Source organism: Talpa occidentalis, unplaced genomic scaffold (genome assembly GCF_014898055.3).
Source record: "Talpa occidentalis isolate TD23 unplaced genomic scaffold, MPIMG_talOcc4v2.1 talOcc4.4, whole genome shotgun sequence".
In the NCBI taxonomy this organism is placed as follows: Eukaryota; Metazoa; Chordata; class Mammalia; order Eulipotyphla; family Talpidae; genus Talpa; species Talpa occidentalis.
Window position 1 is genome coordinate 80,135,492 of NW_023604295.1, and position 19,657 is coordinate 80,155,148.

The window sequence follows — 19,657 nt, forward strand, 5'->3', positions numbered from 1 at the left end:
CAGTGAGGCTCTCATACGTTTACCTCCAATTTATATTTGAGAGAATCAAAGTGCTACCCACCTCTCCAACAGCTGTGTGCTTTCCGCTGGGCAAGCCACTCCTGGTGTAGTCACAGTTTCCTAATTGGGTGTTCTCTTCCATGTTAGGAGGAGCTAATCTGGTGTCATGTGGAGGATCTGGGTATGTCCGATTTTGGAATACATACAAGAAACAACTTTTGGCTGAATTTTTGGCTCATAGTGGAGTTGGAGCTATTATCATGTCGACAGATAAATTGAACCGATACCTTGCTACCGGAGATGCTGATGGACAGTTGAAAATCTGGACTATAGAAGTAAATTTAAAAAATTTCCGCATTCTTTGTTTTTCTTTTGATTGTCTTTTTGTTGAAGATAACTATGAATCTAATCTTATCTATTTCCTAAATAAAGGAAGAAATGTTCAGTCATTGTATTTTAAAGAAAACATGGCCCTTTATTGAGTAGAACCTTCTTTTAAATAATTTATGAGAGAGAACAGATTTTTCTCAATATTGAACATATAGTCAAGCCAATCATGCAATTTAGGAATGAAATATTGTCAGTAAAGTACTACAGCATTATTTGAACATAAATAATTGGATATACTCTATTTGAAATGATACTGCAAGCACACGTTAAATTGAACACTAGTCTTGCTTCTAATAATACTGTCATCCTGAGTTAGTTGGGGATTCTTGTGTCACTGATTGCTTGCTCAATTTTTTAGTAATATTATGAAGTTGTTTAATATGTAACTACCTATCATCGATAATGTTCATCTATATCAAATAACTATGTCCATTTTTTTTCTATCCACCCTTTTCTCCCTCTTTCTTTTTACTTCTTAAATTACTCAAAGTAGTTAGAAATATTTTTTTCTTGTTAATATCATGAGGTAGTCTTTTGAAATTGGATCATAAAGCATTGTCCTCAAATGTACCTTGTTCCATTTCATATCAGACTTAAAAATCATTATGGCATTGCAATAATTTAATATTTGGACTACTTAGAATTCTGCTGTTTCTTTTCATTCAGGAATATTGTCTTAATCCTTGCCAGAGCAAAATTACACAGGCCCCAATAATGATAAAATCATTCCAACCTCATGAAGAGCAGATAAGTTCCTTGGAGATGTGTGAGCCCAGTGGCCGCGTACTGGTCATCTCCGCCTCTGCGGACTGCAGTGTTTGTGTGACTGATGTCTACAGTGCTCCCGTCTGCATCTTTGGTCAGGTAGAAATATTACTTCTTCATTATTCTAGTATTTACTTGACATTTAATATGAACTTGTACTGATTTCCATTGGAATCTCATGAGCTATGTATGCTTATTAGTCATGAAAGAACTGACTCCCAATTCTGAAGCTTCAGCTCCAGGCATCTCTTGCCCTGTTTAAAATTAACATGGCAGTTTCATCAAGAGGAGGACATTGAAAACATGAACTCTGTGTAGTCCAAAATATTCCAGGATCTCCAAAAAAATCTTTTCCTTTAAACTCAGTAAATTCCATTTCAAAATTTAGTAAAAGTACAAGATGGATGAAATTATAATATTATTATTAATATCATAATATGATCATCATGCAATAAGGTAATGATCAAATATACAAAATGTTGGATTAAAAACAAACCTTCCTATGCATTATGTGGTTTACTTCTGCCAAAATAATAATAATTAACATTTGTTGAATATTTCCTGGAAGCTTGAGACCCTGTTCTCAAGGTCTCTTCATGAATTATCTCACTAAATCTTCAGCATTACCCATCCCACTAGGGAGGAACTCCCATTATTCCTGATTTACAGTTGAGGAAACAAAAGCACAGAGAATTTGAATAAACTGCTGTGTGCATTAAAGTTAGTAAGTGATAGAGGTTGGCTTTTAAGTCAAGCCGGCTAATTTCAAAACACATGCTTTTAGGTTCTGCTTTCCACAAACTAAGCTCTGATTTACTCCTGGGTATGATAATAAGTGGAAGTGGTGGTATGGAAGGAAGAAAATAATTGCTCTCTCACATTTCTTCCCTCTTTCACTTTTGTCCTCTCTGAAACTCTGCTCCTATTCCTTTTGTGCTTTGGGAGAATAAATAACAATCTGATGTGTTTCCACCGATACTGTTGAAACATGGTGGTGTGAGGTCGCGCTGAAACTTCATTTGCTGTCTGGCTAGTCAAGTTGGTTCTATTCAGCAGAGTTCAGAGTTTTTCTGAGATTACAGTAATTCTCTTCGTGTTGGGAGACAACATCTGTTGTTGCTCTATTTGTGAAGTCAGTTTGATGATGTCAACCTGTGCTAAAAGAATCCTTTATGTTGCAGAGGGTGATGGTAAATCAGAACACAATCTGGGGAGATGGGCCCACAATTGACTTCAGCCCCCCCCTAAACTGCTTGAAAATAAGTTGGAAACTATTTTTTTTTTCAGAGATGGGATACTTTTAGTAAGTAAAGTCTGAAAAAGCTGGAGACAGCTGGGCTTTCTAGTCCCTTCTGCTTGAGTTTTCCTTTTTTTTTTTTTTTTTTTTTTTGGAGGACTCAGTTTTTTCAGGCTGTCTTGAATATGGGTACTGATGTCCAAGGGGTAAAAGGGGGATGAGGGAGGGAGAAGGAAAGAAACTAAATTAGCAGACACCAGAAAATAGCAATAGTGAATGTCCTTCCTTTAATGTTTACAGAGACATCCTTTTACAGAACAATATGGGAGATGGATACATAGATAAAGACAAGAGCCTGATGCAGCAGGCAGAATAAAGCTAAGGCAGAAGAGTTTAAATAACTTACCCAAAACCATGCAAGTCAAGTGCACGCAGTCTGTCTCCAGAGTCTTAGTCCTTATCTCATTTTTAAAATAAAAAAATTGTGTATATTAGAAATAAAAGAATCCAGTTGGTAAATATAACTAAGGCCAGGACAATTTTTACTGAACTAACTTGATTTGTAGAGTGTGGTGACTTCTGTTCTACATTTAAATGTGGCATTTGTCATTTAGTTGAATTGACTTTGGTTAGGCAGTTATAAAAACAGGAGGAAAAACATTATAACGTATTTTAATTTCCTGTATTCAGATGTAATTTTCCAATATCATGCAGTGTGATGTGTATTAATAACTTAGTACACTGTGTTTCTATGTATTTCATAAAAAAAGTTTTCCCCCCAAGAAGTGTGAAGCACTTTTAAAGCATAGGTATTGATTTGAGATTGGATTTAAGTCAGATTTTAAAAAGTAGTATGATATATCTATTTCTAGAGTTGGAGAAATAAGAGTGGGGATGATTTATCTGTGGAAATACGTTTATTCCAGGAAGCGATCAGATGACTCTGTATAAGAAGAAATTAGTTGGTGCATGTGCTTCTTCAGTTGTCCCTCCTCAGGCAGTAATCATAGGTGGACTGGTCAGTGCCTGTGTGCTGGCACCTCACAGAGCGTATGTCCAGTGACTTTGATAAGCCAATTTACCCAGTGTCTAAAATTACATTTAATATTTGCCTTGGGTGAATCCCAAATGTCTCCTTTAGACTCAGGTACCCAAAATGAATCAGTTAAAACCTACCCTTGAAGGGGCCTCCCCGGTGGCACAGTGGTTGAGCGCTGGGCTGTGAAGCTGCCCGTAGCCTCTGCAGCGCCAGTTCAATCCCTGGCCGCCAGCGAGGGTCCCACATGGCACACAGACCTCTCCTGCCGCCCGCTGCTCCCCTCAGCAGTGTATTTGGTCAGTCTGCCTGTTCTGCTCCTCGCTTTGGCTCTGGTGAATCCTCTCACCCTCCAGTGCTTCTGACTGTACCGAGTGCTTGTATGAATAAATAAATAAATCTTTAAAAAAAAAAAAAAATCTACCCTTGCAACATCCAATCCAATCTATCAACCAACCAACCAAGAAACAAATAAATAAATAAATGTGATTTAACTGCCCATGTTTAAACATCAAGATATTTCACTTAAGATCCAGATATTTTACTTTTCTTAAAAACAACATTCCCTGAGAATAATGGTAGAATGCACTCTTTTTAATTGAGTATAGTTCCTACCTTTCTCTTTTGCCTATGAAAACAGATTGGTTTTCATTTGCCATTTTTTATATTATCTCAACCTGGATTCATTCATAGACACTGCCTTCCTGGTCCCTATTGATATTTTCATTTGCAAAAATTATTGATAAGGTTATCAAGGTTTTCAGTTTGTAACCCAGTCAGGTATTTTAAGGAAGCCTCATGTTCCCCTCATATCATATAGACTGTGTTCTCTAGTGCATTCTTGTACATTTGATGTGAATCAATTTAAGACCAAGAAATACATTTGAATTTAAAATATAAAATGGATTGTCAATAGAGAACACGGCACGTTAGGATGGACACATGTTAAGACAAGATCTATGACAAATATAATGTAACATATAATTTCTGGGAAATTTATTCAGTAATTGAACTGATTTTGAGAATTTTTAGAAAATAAAATACAAAGGAAATATTGTATGAAACATTAGATCTGATAATTCTTCAACAAAAGCTTTTGTTTTTCTATTTGGTAAACATAAGCCTTCTATTCACGATATTAAAATGATGTCAATTTTTTTTTGTATTTCATTATTATCTCCAGATATTTTGCTGTTGCTTTCTTATGACACATTATTTTCCACATTTGTTACAATTATAGGTGTTTGTCTCATCTCTCCCTACAAGACGGTAAGCTCCTTGAAGACAGGGACCATGTTAATATCTTGTTTTGTTTGTCCCCAGGACTTCAATTGGTAGTCTAGCATGTGGTAGATCTACATAAATGTGTGTTAAGGAAAAGAAATTTCATTAAAATAAAATAAATCTCTTTATATTTTTTTAGGCGCAACTTTGGCAAATTGATAGCTGTTTTTCCTTTCCGAAAAGAGATACTAATTTGATGGAAACTGAGATTCAGGATGACGGTATAAGGGACATTCCTTTACTTTCTAAGGAGGAATCATGTTTAGATTCAACAGAACAGTCTTTACTTGATAAGACAAACCAAGATGATTCAACATACAAGTAAGTGACTTTAAGTGTTTTTTTTTTTTTTTAAATAGAGGCATTTATTTATTTATTTATTTATTTATTTTATTTGTTTGTTTGCTTTGTTTATACATGCACTGGGTACAGTCAGAAGCGCGGGAGGGTGAGAGAATTCACCAGAGCCAGAGCGGGGAGCAGAGCAGGCAGAAGGACCGAAGTACACTGCTGAGTGGAGCAGGGGGCGGCAGGAGAGGTCTGCGCGCCAAGTGGGACCCTCCTCCGGTGGCCGGGGAGCAGCTGGGGATCGAACCGGCACCGCAGAGGCCGCGGGCAGCTTCGCAACCCAACGCTCAACCGCTGCGCCACCGGGGAGGTCCGATTTTAAGTGTTACCTAGATGTCAATGGAAGTCTACATAAGACCCAGGGCAGAATGGTCCAAACATACATCTATGCTCTACATTATATCCACTTACTACTCAAGATTTCTCAAAAAATTGTAGGAGATTGGTAGTGGCATGTGTGTGTGGCTGGGAGTAGAGAGAGAGTGGTGGGCGGGGGCTTATGTTCTTAAGGTCAGTTTTTGCCTCCGTTGAATTTGTGATTTCTGTTTAACATTTACTTGTATTTTTTTTTAAAAAATAAATTTATTTATTTTTAAAGTATGTCCTAGTCTTTTGTTTATGCTCCATCATCAACCTAATTGTGTAAATTATTCCCTTCCCTCAAAAACAATGTATGTATGTACAGATCTTGATCAGTCATCTATAGATTTAATTTAGAATGAAAGTATTATTCTTGATTTTTGGTAAGGTACAGAATGGGTTTACATGACAGAAGTTCAAATAACCTAATTTTGATTATTGAAAATCCTTCTCTTTTTAATGATTCTAGCCTTTCCTTCATGTTCAGCCATTTTCTCCATATCACTCTGCTAGATCCCATTCTTAAATTCCTCTTACTCTTTAATGCAAGGCAATTTTTTAAAAAGATTTATATTTTATTTATTATATGAGTGCGGGAGTATAGGCCAGATGCGTGGAAGGGTGAGAGGATTCACCAGAGACAGAGTGGGGAACAGAAGAGGCAGATTCACGAAACACAATGCTGAGGGGAGCAGCAGGTGAGACAGGAGAGGGCTGCCGGGCCATGTGGGATTCTCGCCGGCTGGCGGGGATCGAACCAGTGCTGCAAAGGCTGTGGACAGCTTCACATATACTACCACACCAGCTGCTCCATGATTCCTCCCTCTCTCACACTCAGTTGGGTTGCCCAAATCATGTTTTCTTTCCCCATGTAGACTACTTAGGTATTTAATGAATCAATAGTTTATTGTGTTTATTATTAACATACAAATTAACTATTGTCTGTCTAATGGTTATCCCAGAGGACATACATTAAGCTCTTTAGTCTATGTAACTAGAAGTTAGAACTGAGGGGGAAATTGCCTCCTTTACTATGGTAGTGGGATTCAATTCATACCTACAATTTTCTCCAATATAATATTTACTTTCTTTTTTTTAAAGATTTATTTATGTATTTATACAAGAACCGGGGTACAGGCAAGATGCGCAGGAGGGTGAGAGGATTCACCAGAGACAGAGTGGGGAACAGAACAGGCAGACTGACGAAATACTCTGCTGAGGGGAGCAGTGGGTGAGACAGGAGAGGTCTGCTGAGCCATGTGGGACCCTCACCAGCTAGTTGGGATGAACCAGCATTGCAGAGGCTGCAGAGAGCTTCACAGAGCGGCCCTCAACCACCTGCGCCACCAGGGGAAACCCAATATAATCCTTTCTTATAAAACCTGCGTTTGTTTGCATCCTAGAGTGGTGGTTCACCTTGTTGTCACAAGATCAATTTTGGAGAAACTTCCTTGGCAAAGTGATCCTGCACAAGTAATCTAGAACCTCACCTTGTAATGTGGGAATACTTCTTACTTCTTAATTAATTATTCTGCTTTCAGACCTCTGTTGACAGGGTGATAGAAGAAAAAAATTCACCTTTAAATTGTCTGTTACACTAAATTACACTTTGGTATTTGTCCTTACATTTTCTTGAATTATGGCTTGCTGAAATGTCAAGTGGCATTTTGCTTTCAGAAGAAGGATATTTTTAATTTAGAAATATAGAATGACCAGTCCTGTACAATAATAAAGTGCTAGGAATAGAATGTCTCCACCCAACTACCCAACTCAATTTTACACATCAGGAAATAAAGTTACCCGTGGGTGACACAGATAGATTGTTTCTCTTCCTGCCTACTTCTACAGGTGGAGGCAATTGTTAGAGATTCTTATTTAAGAATATTTCAACCAAAATACTAATTTCCCATTCTGTATGACAGTATCAGTTATTATTTTAACTCATCTTTTTCTTAGATTCAGAATTAACTATTTTAACCATTTACTTCTTTCCTTAATTTTAGCTCTTCTTATTTCTTTATTTGAAAATTAATGCTGATATATAGGTTCTTAAATTTGCAGATATCTCTTAAATCTAGACTTTTGTACTCTGCCAGAATATATAAGACTAAAACAGAGTGATTCCTCATCTTGGCTATATGTTCTGCAGTCCTCGGAGCAGGTTTCCATCAAAGAAACAAAATTGTGTCTACTATAATACATCTTTTCAAATGGCAATAGATCACAAAATACCTCTTTAAAATTTCTGCCTTATTTAATTCAGATGATTGTATTGAAAGTAATTTTTTTATTTTTGAGGTAATATTGGTTTGTAGCATTGTATATGATTCAGAGGTATAAGATATTTAAGGTTTTGTAAAAATGAGATATTATGGAATAATGATATTTAGGAATTATGAGCTAATTGAAAGAAAATATTTAAAAAATGTGTCCTCAGAATTGCCCTGTCTGGCACATCCCTCACATTTTCCATGAGTGTGACAAGGAATCCCATGGGGGAAACATACAAGGGCTACTATAGTTGTCAACAGTAAAATGTCTTTCATGGCTTCTGTTGAATGCTGATGGATGACACATTATTTTTCCCAAAATAATATTACTCTGAAGAATGAATCCTTTTCTTAATTACATTAATAGATTCAAGGAGAGAATCAAGCCAATTGTTGACCATATGCAGAAACATGAGTGAAAAATATATATTTATTTATTTAAAGAATTTAAAGAGATCAAAGGAAGAAAAATGCATTTGTTGCTGGAGATGGGAAACACAGTAAGAAAGATGGAGAAGCAAGACAAATAGCCGATAGAAAATTAAAGAAGCAGGAAAAATGATTTAAATTTATGATTTAAATATTTTATGATTTTAAATATTTAAATAAATGATTTAAAATTATGATACAGGGAAATCAATTTTTCCCCTCCTTAGGTTTTACAAAAATCATATTACCATTAGAAAGTAAAAAACAAAACAAAACAAAACAGAAGAAACAAAATGAAAGGATAAAATGGGAAACAAAAACCACAGATGAGATGCATTTTTCTTCATTTATAGCAAAATGTAGCTTCAGATTCACACAAAATTATTTTTCTTAGAAAAATTATCTACAAAACATAGACAATATTTAGAAAATATTTCTTTTTTCAATTTAATACTTTTATTGAGGTAATATTACATTCTAGAATTATATAAAGTTCAGGTATATATAAATTATATAAATTCCATTGACAATCAACATATGCACATAATATATTAAGTTCACCAGTAAAATTCCAGTTTCACCCTTCAAATAATATACGTCCATTAGGGGGAAATTTGAAACTAAAAATAATCAAGGAGTAAAAGATTAAAACTATTGCTAACACTTAGCATTTTACTCTTGTGGCCTTATTTTAGGTATACTTAAACAAATAGAAACAAGTACATTTTACAAAAATGAGGACTTTCAACACATAGTCTATAATCTGTTTTTAATCACTCAAAAAAACATGCAACTACTACCTTTCCATATTAATTAATGGGAGTATCTATGGCCATCAATATTTTTAACAACTCCCAGAGTTTCTCATGGAGCTTTTTTTTTTTAAAGATTTATTTATTTATTTATACAAGCACTGGGTACAATCAGAGGCGCGGGAGGGTGAGAGAATTCACCAGAGCCAGAGTGGGGAGCAGAACAGGCAGATTGACGAAATACTCTGCTGAGGGGAGCAGTGGGGCAGGAGAGGTCTGTGTGCCATATGGGACCCTCGCCCTGTGGCCAGGAATTGAACCTGTGCTGCAGAGGCTGCGGGCAGCTTCACAACTCAGTGCTCAACCGCTGCGCCACTGGGGAGGCCCTCATGCAGCTTTTTAACCACTCTTTCAAACAACTTTTATCAGACAAAACATTTCTTTAACTACCTTCATGTGCACATATGAGAGTACTTGACTGAATTCATCATCACTACAATAAATTGTGTGAAGTGTAGGGGCCCAGTCAGGAGGTTCAGCTTTTAGGTCATCTTTTTCTTTCTTTCTTTTTTTTTTTTTAAGATCTATTTAATTATACAAGAACGGGGGTACAGGCCAGATGTGCAGGAGGGTGAGCTGATTCACAAGAGACAGAGCGGGGAACAGAACAGACAGATTGACTGAAATAAACTGCTGAGGGGAGCCGCAGACGAGACAGGAGAGGTCTGTTGGGCCATGTGGGCATCTCTGTAGCCGGTGGGGATGGAACTGGCACTGCAGAGGCTGCGGACAGCTTCAGAACACTGAGCTCAACCACCTGCGCCAACAGGGAGGCCCGCTAGGTCATCTTGCTACATAACTTTTCAAACAGTGGTCTTTCCCATAGGCAGGACATGGAAATTACTGTTTTGAACCAAGATGCCTGGATGTTTTTGTCTTACAACTGTTGTAATAGTACAACATTGTTTTAAATTGACATTTTTGATCATTTGTGAGAGTGAATATTTTTTCACATGCTTATCAGTTTTTCAATAATTTAATGATGAAGTAGAAAGAAGTATCAATAGTCTATTAGACCAATTCTCTAAGCATTCTTCAGAAAAACATAACACAACTGCTTCTTGAATAATTCCAATGGGATACACTCACTATTTTGCAGATAGCCTTCTCTGTACTAAACCGCTCAATCACAAATGACGAATGTCAGATTCAAGCTACCTATTTGTAGGGATCTTCCCTTTGATTTTTATTCTTATTTTAGGGCAAAAAGAGCAGGTGTCTGTCACCTTCTATTTATCTGATATATTTACTTTTTGTACGATTAAAAATTGGTTATAGGAGGGCCTCCCTGGTGGCACAGGCGGTTGAGCACCACACTATGAAGCTGCTCGCAGCCTCTGCAGCGCGTGTTAGATCCCAGACAGCCAGTGAAAATCCCACATGGCACAGCAGACCTCTCCTGTCTCGCCCGCTGCTCCCCTCAACAGTGTATTTCATCAGTCTGCCTGTTCTGTTCCCCACTCTGTCTCTGGTGAATCCTCTCACCATTTGGCACATCTGGCTTGTACCCTAGCACTTGTATAAATAAAATAAAATCTTAAAAAAAAATAAATGTTTTAAAATTTTGGTTATGGGGAAAGAAAAAATTTTAGACACTAGAATAAAATAATCAGATGGGAAATGAAACAAATTTCCTTTAAGTTCTCAATAAGATATTATAAGGCAGTAGACACACTTAAAATCAATGTTCTTAAGCTGGTAAAATAAATATTCTAAATTCCATATGATTGTTAAGAAGGAAATTATAGTTAATATTATTTATTTATTATAGATTATCCAGTTTTTCTGATAGTAGATCATACATTAGAAATTAAATTTGAAGATTTATGGACTGTTACAAGAAAAAATAAACAAAACATTAACATCTCATTTTAAATCAGACTGTACATGACACAAAACTTTGGAGGATTGAAGTCTACTTTTGCCAATAATCTGTGGCAATAAATATATAAGCCCATGTATGACAAATGAAAATCTACTCAATCTTTTAAATTTCAGTTTAAAAATACTTGTATAGACCACCATGGCTGTAATGATGTTTGGAACGCCATGCTTTGAGTGAAAAGTATTGCCATTTCCTGCTTGAAGTGACAATAGTCAATACTTTTTGAGGTCTTACCATACTTCAGGCACTGTTTTAAGGTCTTTATGTGCTTAATTGTCATTATAATCCTTGGAGATAGGCACAGTCTTCTGTTTTATACAAAATATACTTAATGCACGTCAACAAAATCCTTGCCAACAGAATCCAACAATGCATGAAAGGGATAATGCACCACGATCAAGTGGGATTCATCCCAGGGGCACAAGGATGGTTGAACATATAGAAATCAATCAGTGCAATCCAACACATCAACAAAAAGAAAAATAAAAACCATATGATCATATCAATAGGTGCTGAGAAAACATTCCACAAAGTCAAACATCCATTTATGATGAAGGCCTTTGAAATTCTCAGGATAGAAAGAACATAACTTAACATGATAAAAGCCATATAAGACAAACCCATTGCCCATATTATTCTCAATGGCAAAAAGCTGGAGGCCTCTCCTTTAAGATCAGGAACAAGACAAGGATGTCCTCTCTCACCACTGCTCTTCAATATTATACTGGAGGTCCTAGCCAGGGCAATAAGACAAGAGAAAGACACAAGGAATCCAAATAGGGAAAGAAGAAGTAAAACTATCACTATTTACAGACAATATGGTAATATACATAGAGAAAGCTCAGAGATCCACAGAAAAACTACTCAAAATAATCAACCAGTTTAGTAAAATAGCAGGATACAAAATCAACACACAAAAATCAGTAGCTTTCCTATATACAAACAATCAATATTGAAGAAGAAGAAATCAAGAAAACCGTCCCTTTTACAATTGAAACAAAAAAAAATCCAATACTTCCAAATAAACCTAACAAAAGAGGTAAAGGACCTATACAAAGAAAATTATGAAACACTGTTAAAAGAAATTGAAGAAGACACAAAGAAATGGAAAGACATCCCCAGCTCATGGATTGGAAGAATTAACATTATCAAAATGTTCATCCAACCAAAAGCAATATACAGATTCAACGCTATTCCAATAAAAATCTCAATGACATTCTTCAAAGAAATAGAACAAATACTGATGAAATTCATTATGAAACCACAAAAAAACCATGAATAGCCAAGGTCCTACTGATGAAAACAACGGAAAAAAGGAGATTTTGCACTTTCAAACTTCAAGCTATACTACAAAGCCATAATAATTAAAACAGTTTAGTATTAGAAGAAAAAGAGACACACCGACCAATGGAACCATATTTATATGGACAACTAATCTTTGACAAAGGAGCAAAGAATATGCAATGAAACATGGACACTTTGTTCCATAAATGGTGCTGGAAAAACTGGATCACCACATGCAAATAAATGAAACTAGATCACTACCTTTCACCGTGCACAAAAATCAACTCAAAATGGATAAAAGAACTGGACATAGACCTGAAACCATAAAATATATAGAAGAATATATAGCTAAAATAATACAAGACATACATTGCAATAACATCTTTAAAGACTCATTACTCAAAGCAAAGAAAGTCAAGGAAAAGATACACACCTGGGATTACATCAAACTGAAAAGCTTCTGCACAGCAAAAGAGACATTAAACAAAACAGAGAGACACCCCACTGATTGGGGAAAAAAAAAATCTTTGTACTCCAGTCAACTGATAAGGGACTGATCACAAAGATATACAAAGAACTCACACGTCTTAACAAAAATAAAATAAACAATCCAGTCAAGAAATGGGCAGAAGACCTTAAAAGACATTTCTCCAAAGAGGAAATGCAAATGGCTAACAGGCAGAGGAAAAAATGTTCAACATCCCTTATAATCAGGAAAATGCAAATTAAAACCACATTGAGATACCACCTTACACCAGTAAGAATGGCACATATCAGAAAAACAAGCAAGAACAAATTTTCGCGAGGACGTGGTAAAAAAGGAACTTTCCTAAATTTCTAGTGGGAGTGAAGACTGGTCCAACTACTATGGAAAGCTGTCTGGAGGTTCCTCAGTCTACTAAAAATAGACCTACCATATGACCTGGTAATTCCACTTCTAGGGATGTACCCATAGGACACAAAAACACTGATTCAAATGAATACCTATACTCCTGTGTTTATTGCAGCTCTATTTAAAATAGGTAAAACCTATTGTAACAGGTTTGTAATAGGTTTTACCTATTTGTAATAGGTTTTACTTATTGTAAAACCTATTGTAACCTGGAAGCAACCCATATGCCCAAAAACAGATGACTGCATCAAGAAGATGTAGTATAAATACACAATGGAATATTATTCAGCAATCAAAAAGATAAACTCATACCATGTGGATGGAGCTAGAAGGAATTATGCTCAGTGAAATAAGCCAGAAGGAAAAATAAAAATATCGGATGGTTTCACTTATGGCAGGAATATAGGGGAACCAAATGAGACATCAGTGTAAAAAAAAAATAACAGTAACAAACACAGTAAAGCAAAAACAGACAATTATAAACCAGAGACATACTGCAAGGGAGGAGGAGGGAGAGGGATCAGAGGGAGGGAGGGAGGAGCACAGGGGACTGAGGTGAGGGTGCAAGGGTACATTGGTGAAGGAAACTCTATGGAGACTACGCCTGAGGGGGTGGGGGGAAGCAAATATTTTAAAAATGAACAATGATGTAAAAAACTAAAAAATATATTAAAAAAACCCCAAAATATACTTAATTTAAATATCACTGGATGAGCAAGACAGCAAGAAAATGGTCTAAAATCAGCAATAGTGCAGGCTGTTTTGCTAAAACTCAAGGCCTGGTGTTAATCAGCCAAAAGATAAATCTTATTTCTAGGAGGCCCTCAATCATTTGCACCTTAGTTTATGTCAAATACAATTTTCTGGAAAAAAATGATGTATTCTTAATGTAAAAACTGCAAACCCTAACTTCATTATACTGTCATTTCTGTATTCACCACCAACTTCTTTTTACAGATTTTCTTACTAACTTAAAATAATGTTTTAAGGATAACATAATTGTTTTCAGAAGGACAAATAGTGGTTAAATCCATAGGAGATGACATATTGTGAGGGAGGTCATCTTGGTGTGATTTGGGGAAAAAGTTCCCACCTGCCATCAGTTTTTTGTGATAGCAAATCCCCTCACCAAGGAATTGTTAAGATGATGGCCCATTCTGCCTTTGCAAAGTAGTTAAGAAAGATTGTATGAAGTGAGCCTAAACCCTAAAAATTGCAAATAACTTGTGTTGATAATGTCACCAGGGCCCTGTAGTGTAAACTGCAGGTCAAGACTGGCATTTTAAGTCCCCTTGCCTGGCAAGCGGGGGCCATGGAAATGTGGTGTTCTTTTTCTCTGATCCAATGGCTGTGGCATGTGGGCGTCCCTGCCCTCAGTGGGCACCAGGTTGAAAGGGCTAGTTTGAATGATCCAGTCTGGAGGTATCAATGGGGTGGGCAACTCTGCAAAGGGAATAGAAGGAAACATAAGAGGGATCCTGTGATCCCCAAATCATCGATCTCCAGGCTAGAGCCCTTGCACTTGGTACCTGACTTTGAGAAGAAAGCAGCAGCCTTGGTGACTGACCTCAGAAGAGAGAAGCTGAAAAGTTTTGCAGGTAACCAGGTGGCTGAACTGTCTCTGGCCTTGTTGCTATTGCTGCCTAGAGAGAGAGCAAGCATCAAGCACCCCATACCTGTGTGTCCCAAGCTGATGTTGATGTGGACCAAAGGCTCATGAAGAGGTGCTTCTCGGATAGTCCATCATAATTTCCTGTGCTGCGGCCTCTGTTGTCTGCTTCAGTGTTCGCTGCTGTTTATCCCAATCTTGCGACTACTGCTGCAGGCTGCTGTGGCATGGTCTTAGCTGCCTCCTGTGGGTCCCTCCAGCTGCCAAGCACTCCAGGCCCTAGCTGGCAGGACTATGCTATCTTGGAGAAGCAGCCTTTTGTCCTGGACACTATGGGCTCTATCTGGGGTGAGATACATGGCCACTTGTAACTCTTTGTTTACCCTGTTAACTAAACCTCATTAATATTGTTCCCTGAACCTGAGTGTTCTTAACAATTGTGCGCACAGATGAAGAATTCAGACAGTGACCTTCCTCTACTGAGCACTGTCCTTGGACAGTTATAGCATCCATACATCCCTGCTTCAATATGATCCCCTTCTTAAGAATATAGTGTTGGGCCTCCCTGGTGGTGCAAGGGGTTAAGCACCACATTATGAAGCAATCCACAGCCTCTGCAGCACAAGTTCGATCCCCGGCTGGCCAGAAACCCACACGATGAAAGCAGACCTCTCCTGACTTGCCTGCTGCTCCCCTCAGCAGTGTATTTCAGTCAGTCTGCCTGTTCTGCTCCCCACTCTGTCTCTGGTGAATTCTCTCACCCTCCACATCTTTGGCCTGTACCCCAGCTCTTGTATGCATAAATAAATAAATCTTTAAAAAAAAAAGAATATAGTGTTTATTCCTTTCCTCTTTTCTCCTGAAACATGGACTTGGAAAGGTGCTTCCGAAGAGGAGCATATAGAAAGGAAGAGAAAAAGTAATCTTACAGCAGAGAAACCTGGCAAAAACAACCTTGGCCAGGTGATAATGAAATGATTCACCAGAGACAGAACGGAAAACAGAACAGGCAGACTGACCAAAGCACACTGCTGAGGGGAGCACTGGGCGAGTCAGGAGAGGTCTGCTGGCTGCACCATGTGGGTTGCTCCTTGGCTGCCCAGGGATTGAACTCGTGCTGCAGAGGCTGCAGATTGCTTTGTAGTGCAGTGCTTAACCCCTTGTGCCATCAGGGAGGCCCACACTCCTCAATTTTGCAGAGGATAGGTATGTTTACTAACCTGATGCTCCCAAGAGAATAATAATGATTTTTGACCACACAACTTGAAGCTGCTGAGGCTGAGGTATATGACAATGAATGCTAAATGTATTTGATATGATTTTCTGTTTTTCTGACTGAATTATTTATAGGTAGAAAGTGATTTCACTCCCTATGTTTTATTGATAAAGTCCTATTTCATAGATTAAAACTGAAAATTAAGTATGAAATGCTTAAAAATACTAAACATTTTGCATTGTGAACATTTTCTTAACACTGGAAAAAAGAACAGTTGACATATGCCACTGGTGTTTACTTCTGATTAGTCCATGGAATTTACAAACAGGACAAGGATAATATGTTTGTGTTTCTATGAAATTTTCTTCTGCATAGATTTTTTTTCTGAACTGCTACTTATTATGAGGACAGGGTCTTTTCTTAACTAGCTTATTGGCCTCTCATCCTTTTATATTATTATCAATCTAGCAGTCATTTTATTCAAAGATATATCTTGATTGGTATAGACAAATGTCACTTCTTAGGTCCATAGAGTAAATTATTTTTTTTTTTTTGTCAAATTGAAGTATGTATTTATAGCTACAAAGTATCTAGTCATCCTTTGGGGTTAATATTTTATTTCAGCATGAATTATTTTCTTTCAGTGTCAGACCATTAGAAGGCATAAAGTTAGTTATGAAATATAAGGGAAGAAACATTGATAAGAAAAAAACACACAAACTTTTCAAAGATGAAGTTATACAAGCATCATCTAGTAAGTAATCACTGTTGATATATTTTTGTAATGTTATTATTTTACACCTTGGTATGAATATGACAAATATCTACTCTTATGCCAGGAATTTTGGCATTCCTTAATTGATGTGAAGGCAAGGTTCTGGGATCTTCGTGTTACAAAGGAGCAAATTGAGACTCAGATATGAATATGACTTATTCAAGGCTGCACAACACACAAATTGTGGCTGAAGTGTAGTGTCTAAGAAACACATGTATTTAAAATGACTAAAAGCTGTTTTTGCCCTCAGGAAATCTAAAGTCACAATGAACAATGTATTGGTTAGGTTTTTGCTTAACGAAGAAAAGAACTATTAAAAAAAATTATTTGAAACAGAAAAGTCATTCTACAGAAGTGTATTATTTATAAATGGAGTGAAAATTATTCCTAACACTTCATTGTATAATGATCATTTTTAGATTTATGTTCAAGGTGTCATTATATTTTAATAGAACATATATATAGTTTTAGAATTTCTGATGAAATTTGTTGTCAAATGATAACTGTTTGCTAACATTCAATGCACATTTATAAACAAATATAATCCATAAGATTTTCGTCAGGATGATATGCGATACTATATGTGAAGCTCTTAGGACAGTGCCTGGCATATGATAGAAACTCAATGTTTTTATCAGTATCAGTATTCCTATTGTTACTGTTATTATTATTATTATGCTTTGGAACATAACCTTTGGAGTCAAACAGCAATTGAGCACAAGTCCATGGTCTGCCTTTTACCAGATATGTGAACTCCATTAAATCATCTAGAGCTTCAGTTCCCTCATCTGTCAGAAAGACACAATAATATTTTATAGGTTGTAGAAATATTTCTTTTGGTTTACCATGACACAATGGTTCTCAAAGTGTGTTACCTGGTCTAGCAGCATCATAACCACCTGAATTTAGAAATGTAAATTCTGTGGTCCCATCCTCACCTTACCTTTTCTGAGATGAGGGCATTGAATATCAATTTCATGTGTTAACAAGCTCTCCAGGAAGTCTGATGCCTGCAAAGTTTTGAGAATGACCCGACACTACACATGACTTATTCCATGTCAGGTGCTAAATATGCATCAGTTTACTTCCCCCCACCCCCACACCCCCGATACTGAGCCATCATGATAACAGAAAACCAGTGAGACAGAGCTAACAAACAAACATAACATCACATCTTGTGTTAAACTTTTGTAGACTTCTATTTCATTATCCATTTATCCTCTGAAGCAAAAATAAAATGTTTTCACTTTGTGAAAGACTTGGCTTTTAAGGGCATGATTGAAAGAGCTATTCTTTGCATCATCTTACTGTGTGCATAACAAATACAATGAAACAGCTCTAGTTTACATTTTATCAAAATAAAAAAAGTACCTGCAAATGCGTTGTTAAACACTAAAAAAAAAAAAAAAATTTCATTTTCACAAAAAATACAATTTTCCTGTAGATAAAAGAGAAACTGGACCTTTTCCAAAACTGCTGAATACTCATTTTTAAGGGAAAATAGCAAAAAAATACAAAATAAAGAATGAATGAATGGAAAGTCTTGCATTCTTTTTAGTTTCTTTGAATAAAAGGCCCATGGATTTATCTTGCACAGCTGTGTTTATAGGGCTTGCTGATCACTGCAGCTGTATGAGTCAAGTAATAGTAAGGTTAAATTTAAAAAAGTTAACTTGGGGATATACTAGATCTTTCTGAGAAATTAATGCTATGTACTTTTTTTTCTTTCTCTTCCACTAAAACCTGCTGTTGAAAAGGTGCATTTAGATCATTAAGCATTGGAACTCTGAAAGAACTGCCTGATGTGAATAAACCAGCATTTCTTCTAGACCCTGAGAAATATTTTAGGGAAGAGCCAGAAGAGGAATGTCCCCAAATTTCAGAACTTCCATCATTTTCTGAATGTAAGTTCTCAGCCATCATAACATTTCCAGCATCCCTCCCTAGGAAACTCAACCAATCAAAACAGAAAAGTATGACAGTAACACTTGTTTGACATATAGATTGCAAGGAAATTAAGTGCGATATGACTGTTAAGATTTATAGCTCAGCTGCTCATCTGTACTCTCAGAAAGGACAGCCATCAGGCTGAAATATATAAAAAGTAAATTTTTATTTTTTCTGAAGTCAGAATGATGTGAATATGTTTTATGAGTCTGCCATGCATGAGAACCTATCTCCACAAATAATATTAATTTTCAAAACTGGTACCAGAGAAAGGAACATCCTAAGACTTCTTTAGAACAGAATCTCTAACAATTCATTTTATTCTTTTCATGTGAAACACTATAAATAGAGGCTACTCAAACTGTATTGTCTTAGAGACTTCCAACTGCTGTGCAAAATTAATACAATAATTAGACAAGGCAGCTTAGAAAATGTAAGTGAATGATCTCTGAAAATTTGAAGCAAGATGTACAAAGTAGTGTTTTATTTTTCTAACAGTTATGGGCTTCTGAGTTTGTAAGTATTTGATGAATTTCTGTTTGAAAATCCTATATGTAAAGAGGGGCCCTCATAACCAGAGAGTTAGGGTAGTGCAGACACACAATGTGTATATATAAGCAAACCAAGTTGGAGAAATGAGTCAGAACTGAGGCAAAAAGATAGATGACATGGAATTATCACAAGCTGGCAAACAAGGAACTGTGAGAGAAACAGTGAGGGCAGCAAAATGTTTCTTCTCAGTGATATGAGTGCTTGCTGATGTGAGGGATCATATCTATTATGCAGCAGAAAAATTCTCCTTCAGTCACAGATGAATTCTACTTTTGTGAAAAGAAGATGTGTATGTAGAGATGAGGGAGTGGATGACTGGATGGAAATACTCTCAGAGAGAAATTTTTCTCCTGAATTAATTCATATAAAATGTGTCCATGATTTCTATATATATTTTTTAAAGATTTATTTATTTTATACAAGCACTGGGTACAGTTAGATGCGTGGGAGGGTGAAAGAACCCACCAGAGACAGAGAGGGGAGCAGAACAGGCAGACTGACTTACACTGCTGAGGGGAGCAGCAGGCATGGCAGGAGAGGTCTGCTGCGCCATGTGGAACCCTTGT

General features: G+C 36.6%; 1 protein-coding gene across 1 annotated transcript in view; it reads left to right on the forward strand.

Annotated features, from left to right (window-relative positions):
* The window catches only part of WDR49 (WD repeat domain 49), a 180,291-nt gene that overhangs the window by 131,718 nt on the left and 28,916 nt on the right, over positions 1 to 19,657 (forward strand). Inside the window, exons 14-18 of the mRNA XM_054701116.1 lie at positions 148 to 335; positions 1,057 to 1,254; positions 4,852 to 5,033; positions 16,462 to 16,571; positions 18,350 to 18,496. Coding sequence (XP_054557091.1) covers positions 148 to 335; positions 1,057 to 1,254; positions 4,852 to 5,033; positions 16,462 to 16,571; positions 18,350 to 18,496 — 825 coding nt within the window. The remainder of the gene's footprint in view (positions 1 to 147; positions 336 to 1,056; positions 1,255 to 4,851; positions 5,034 to 16,461; positions 16,572 to 18,349; positions 18,497 to 19,657) is intronic.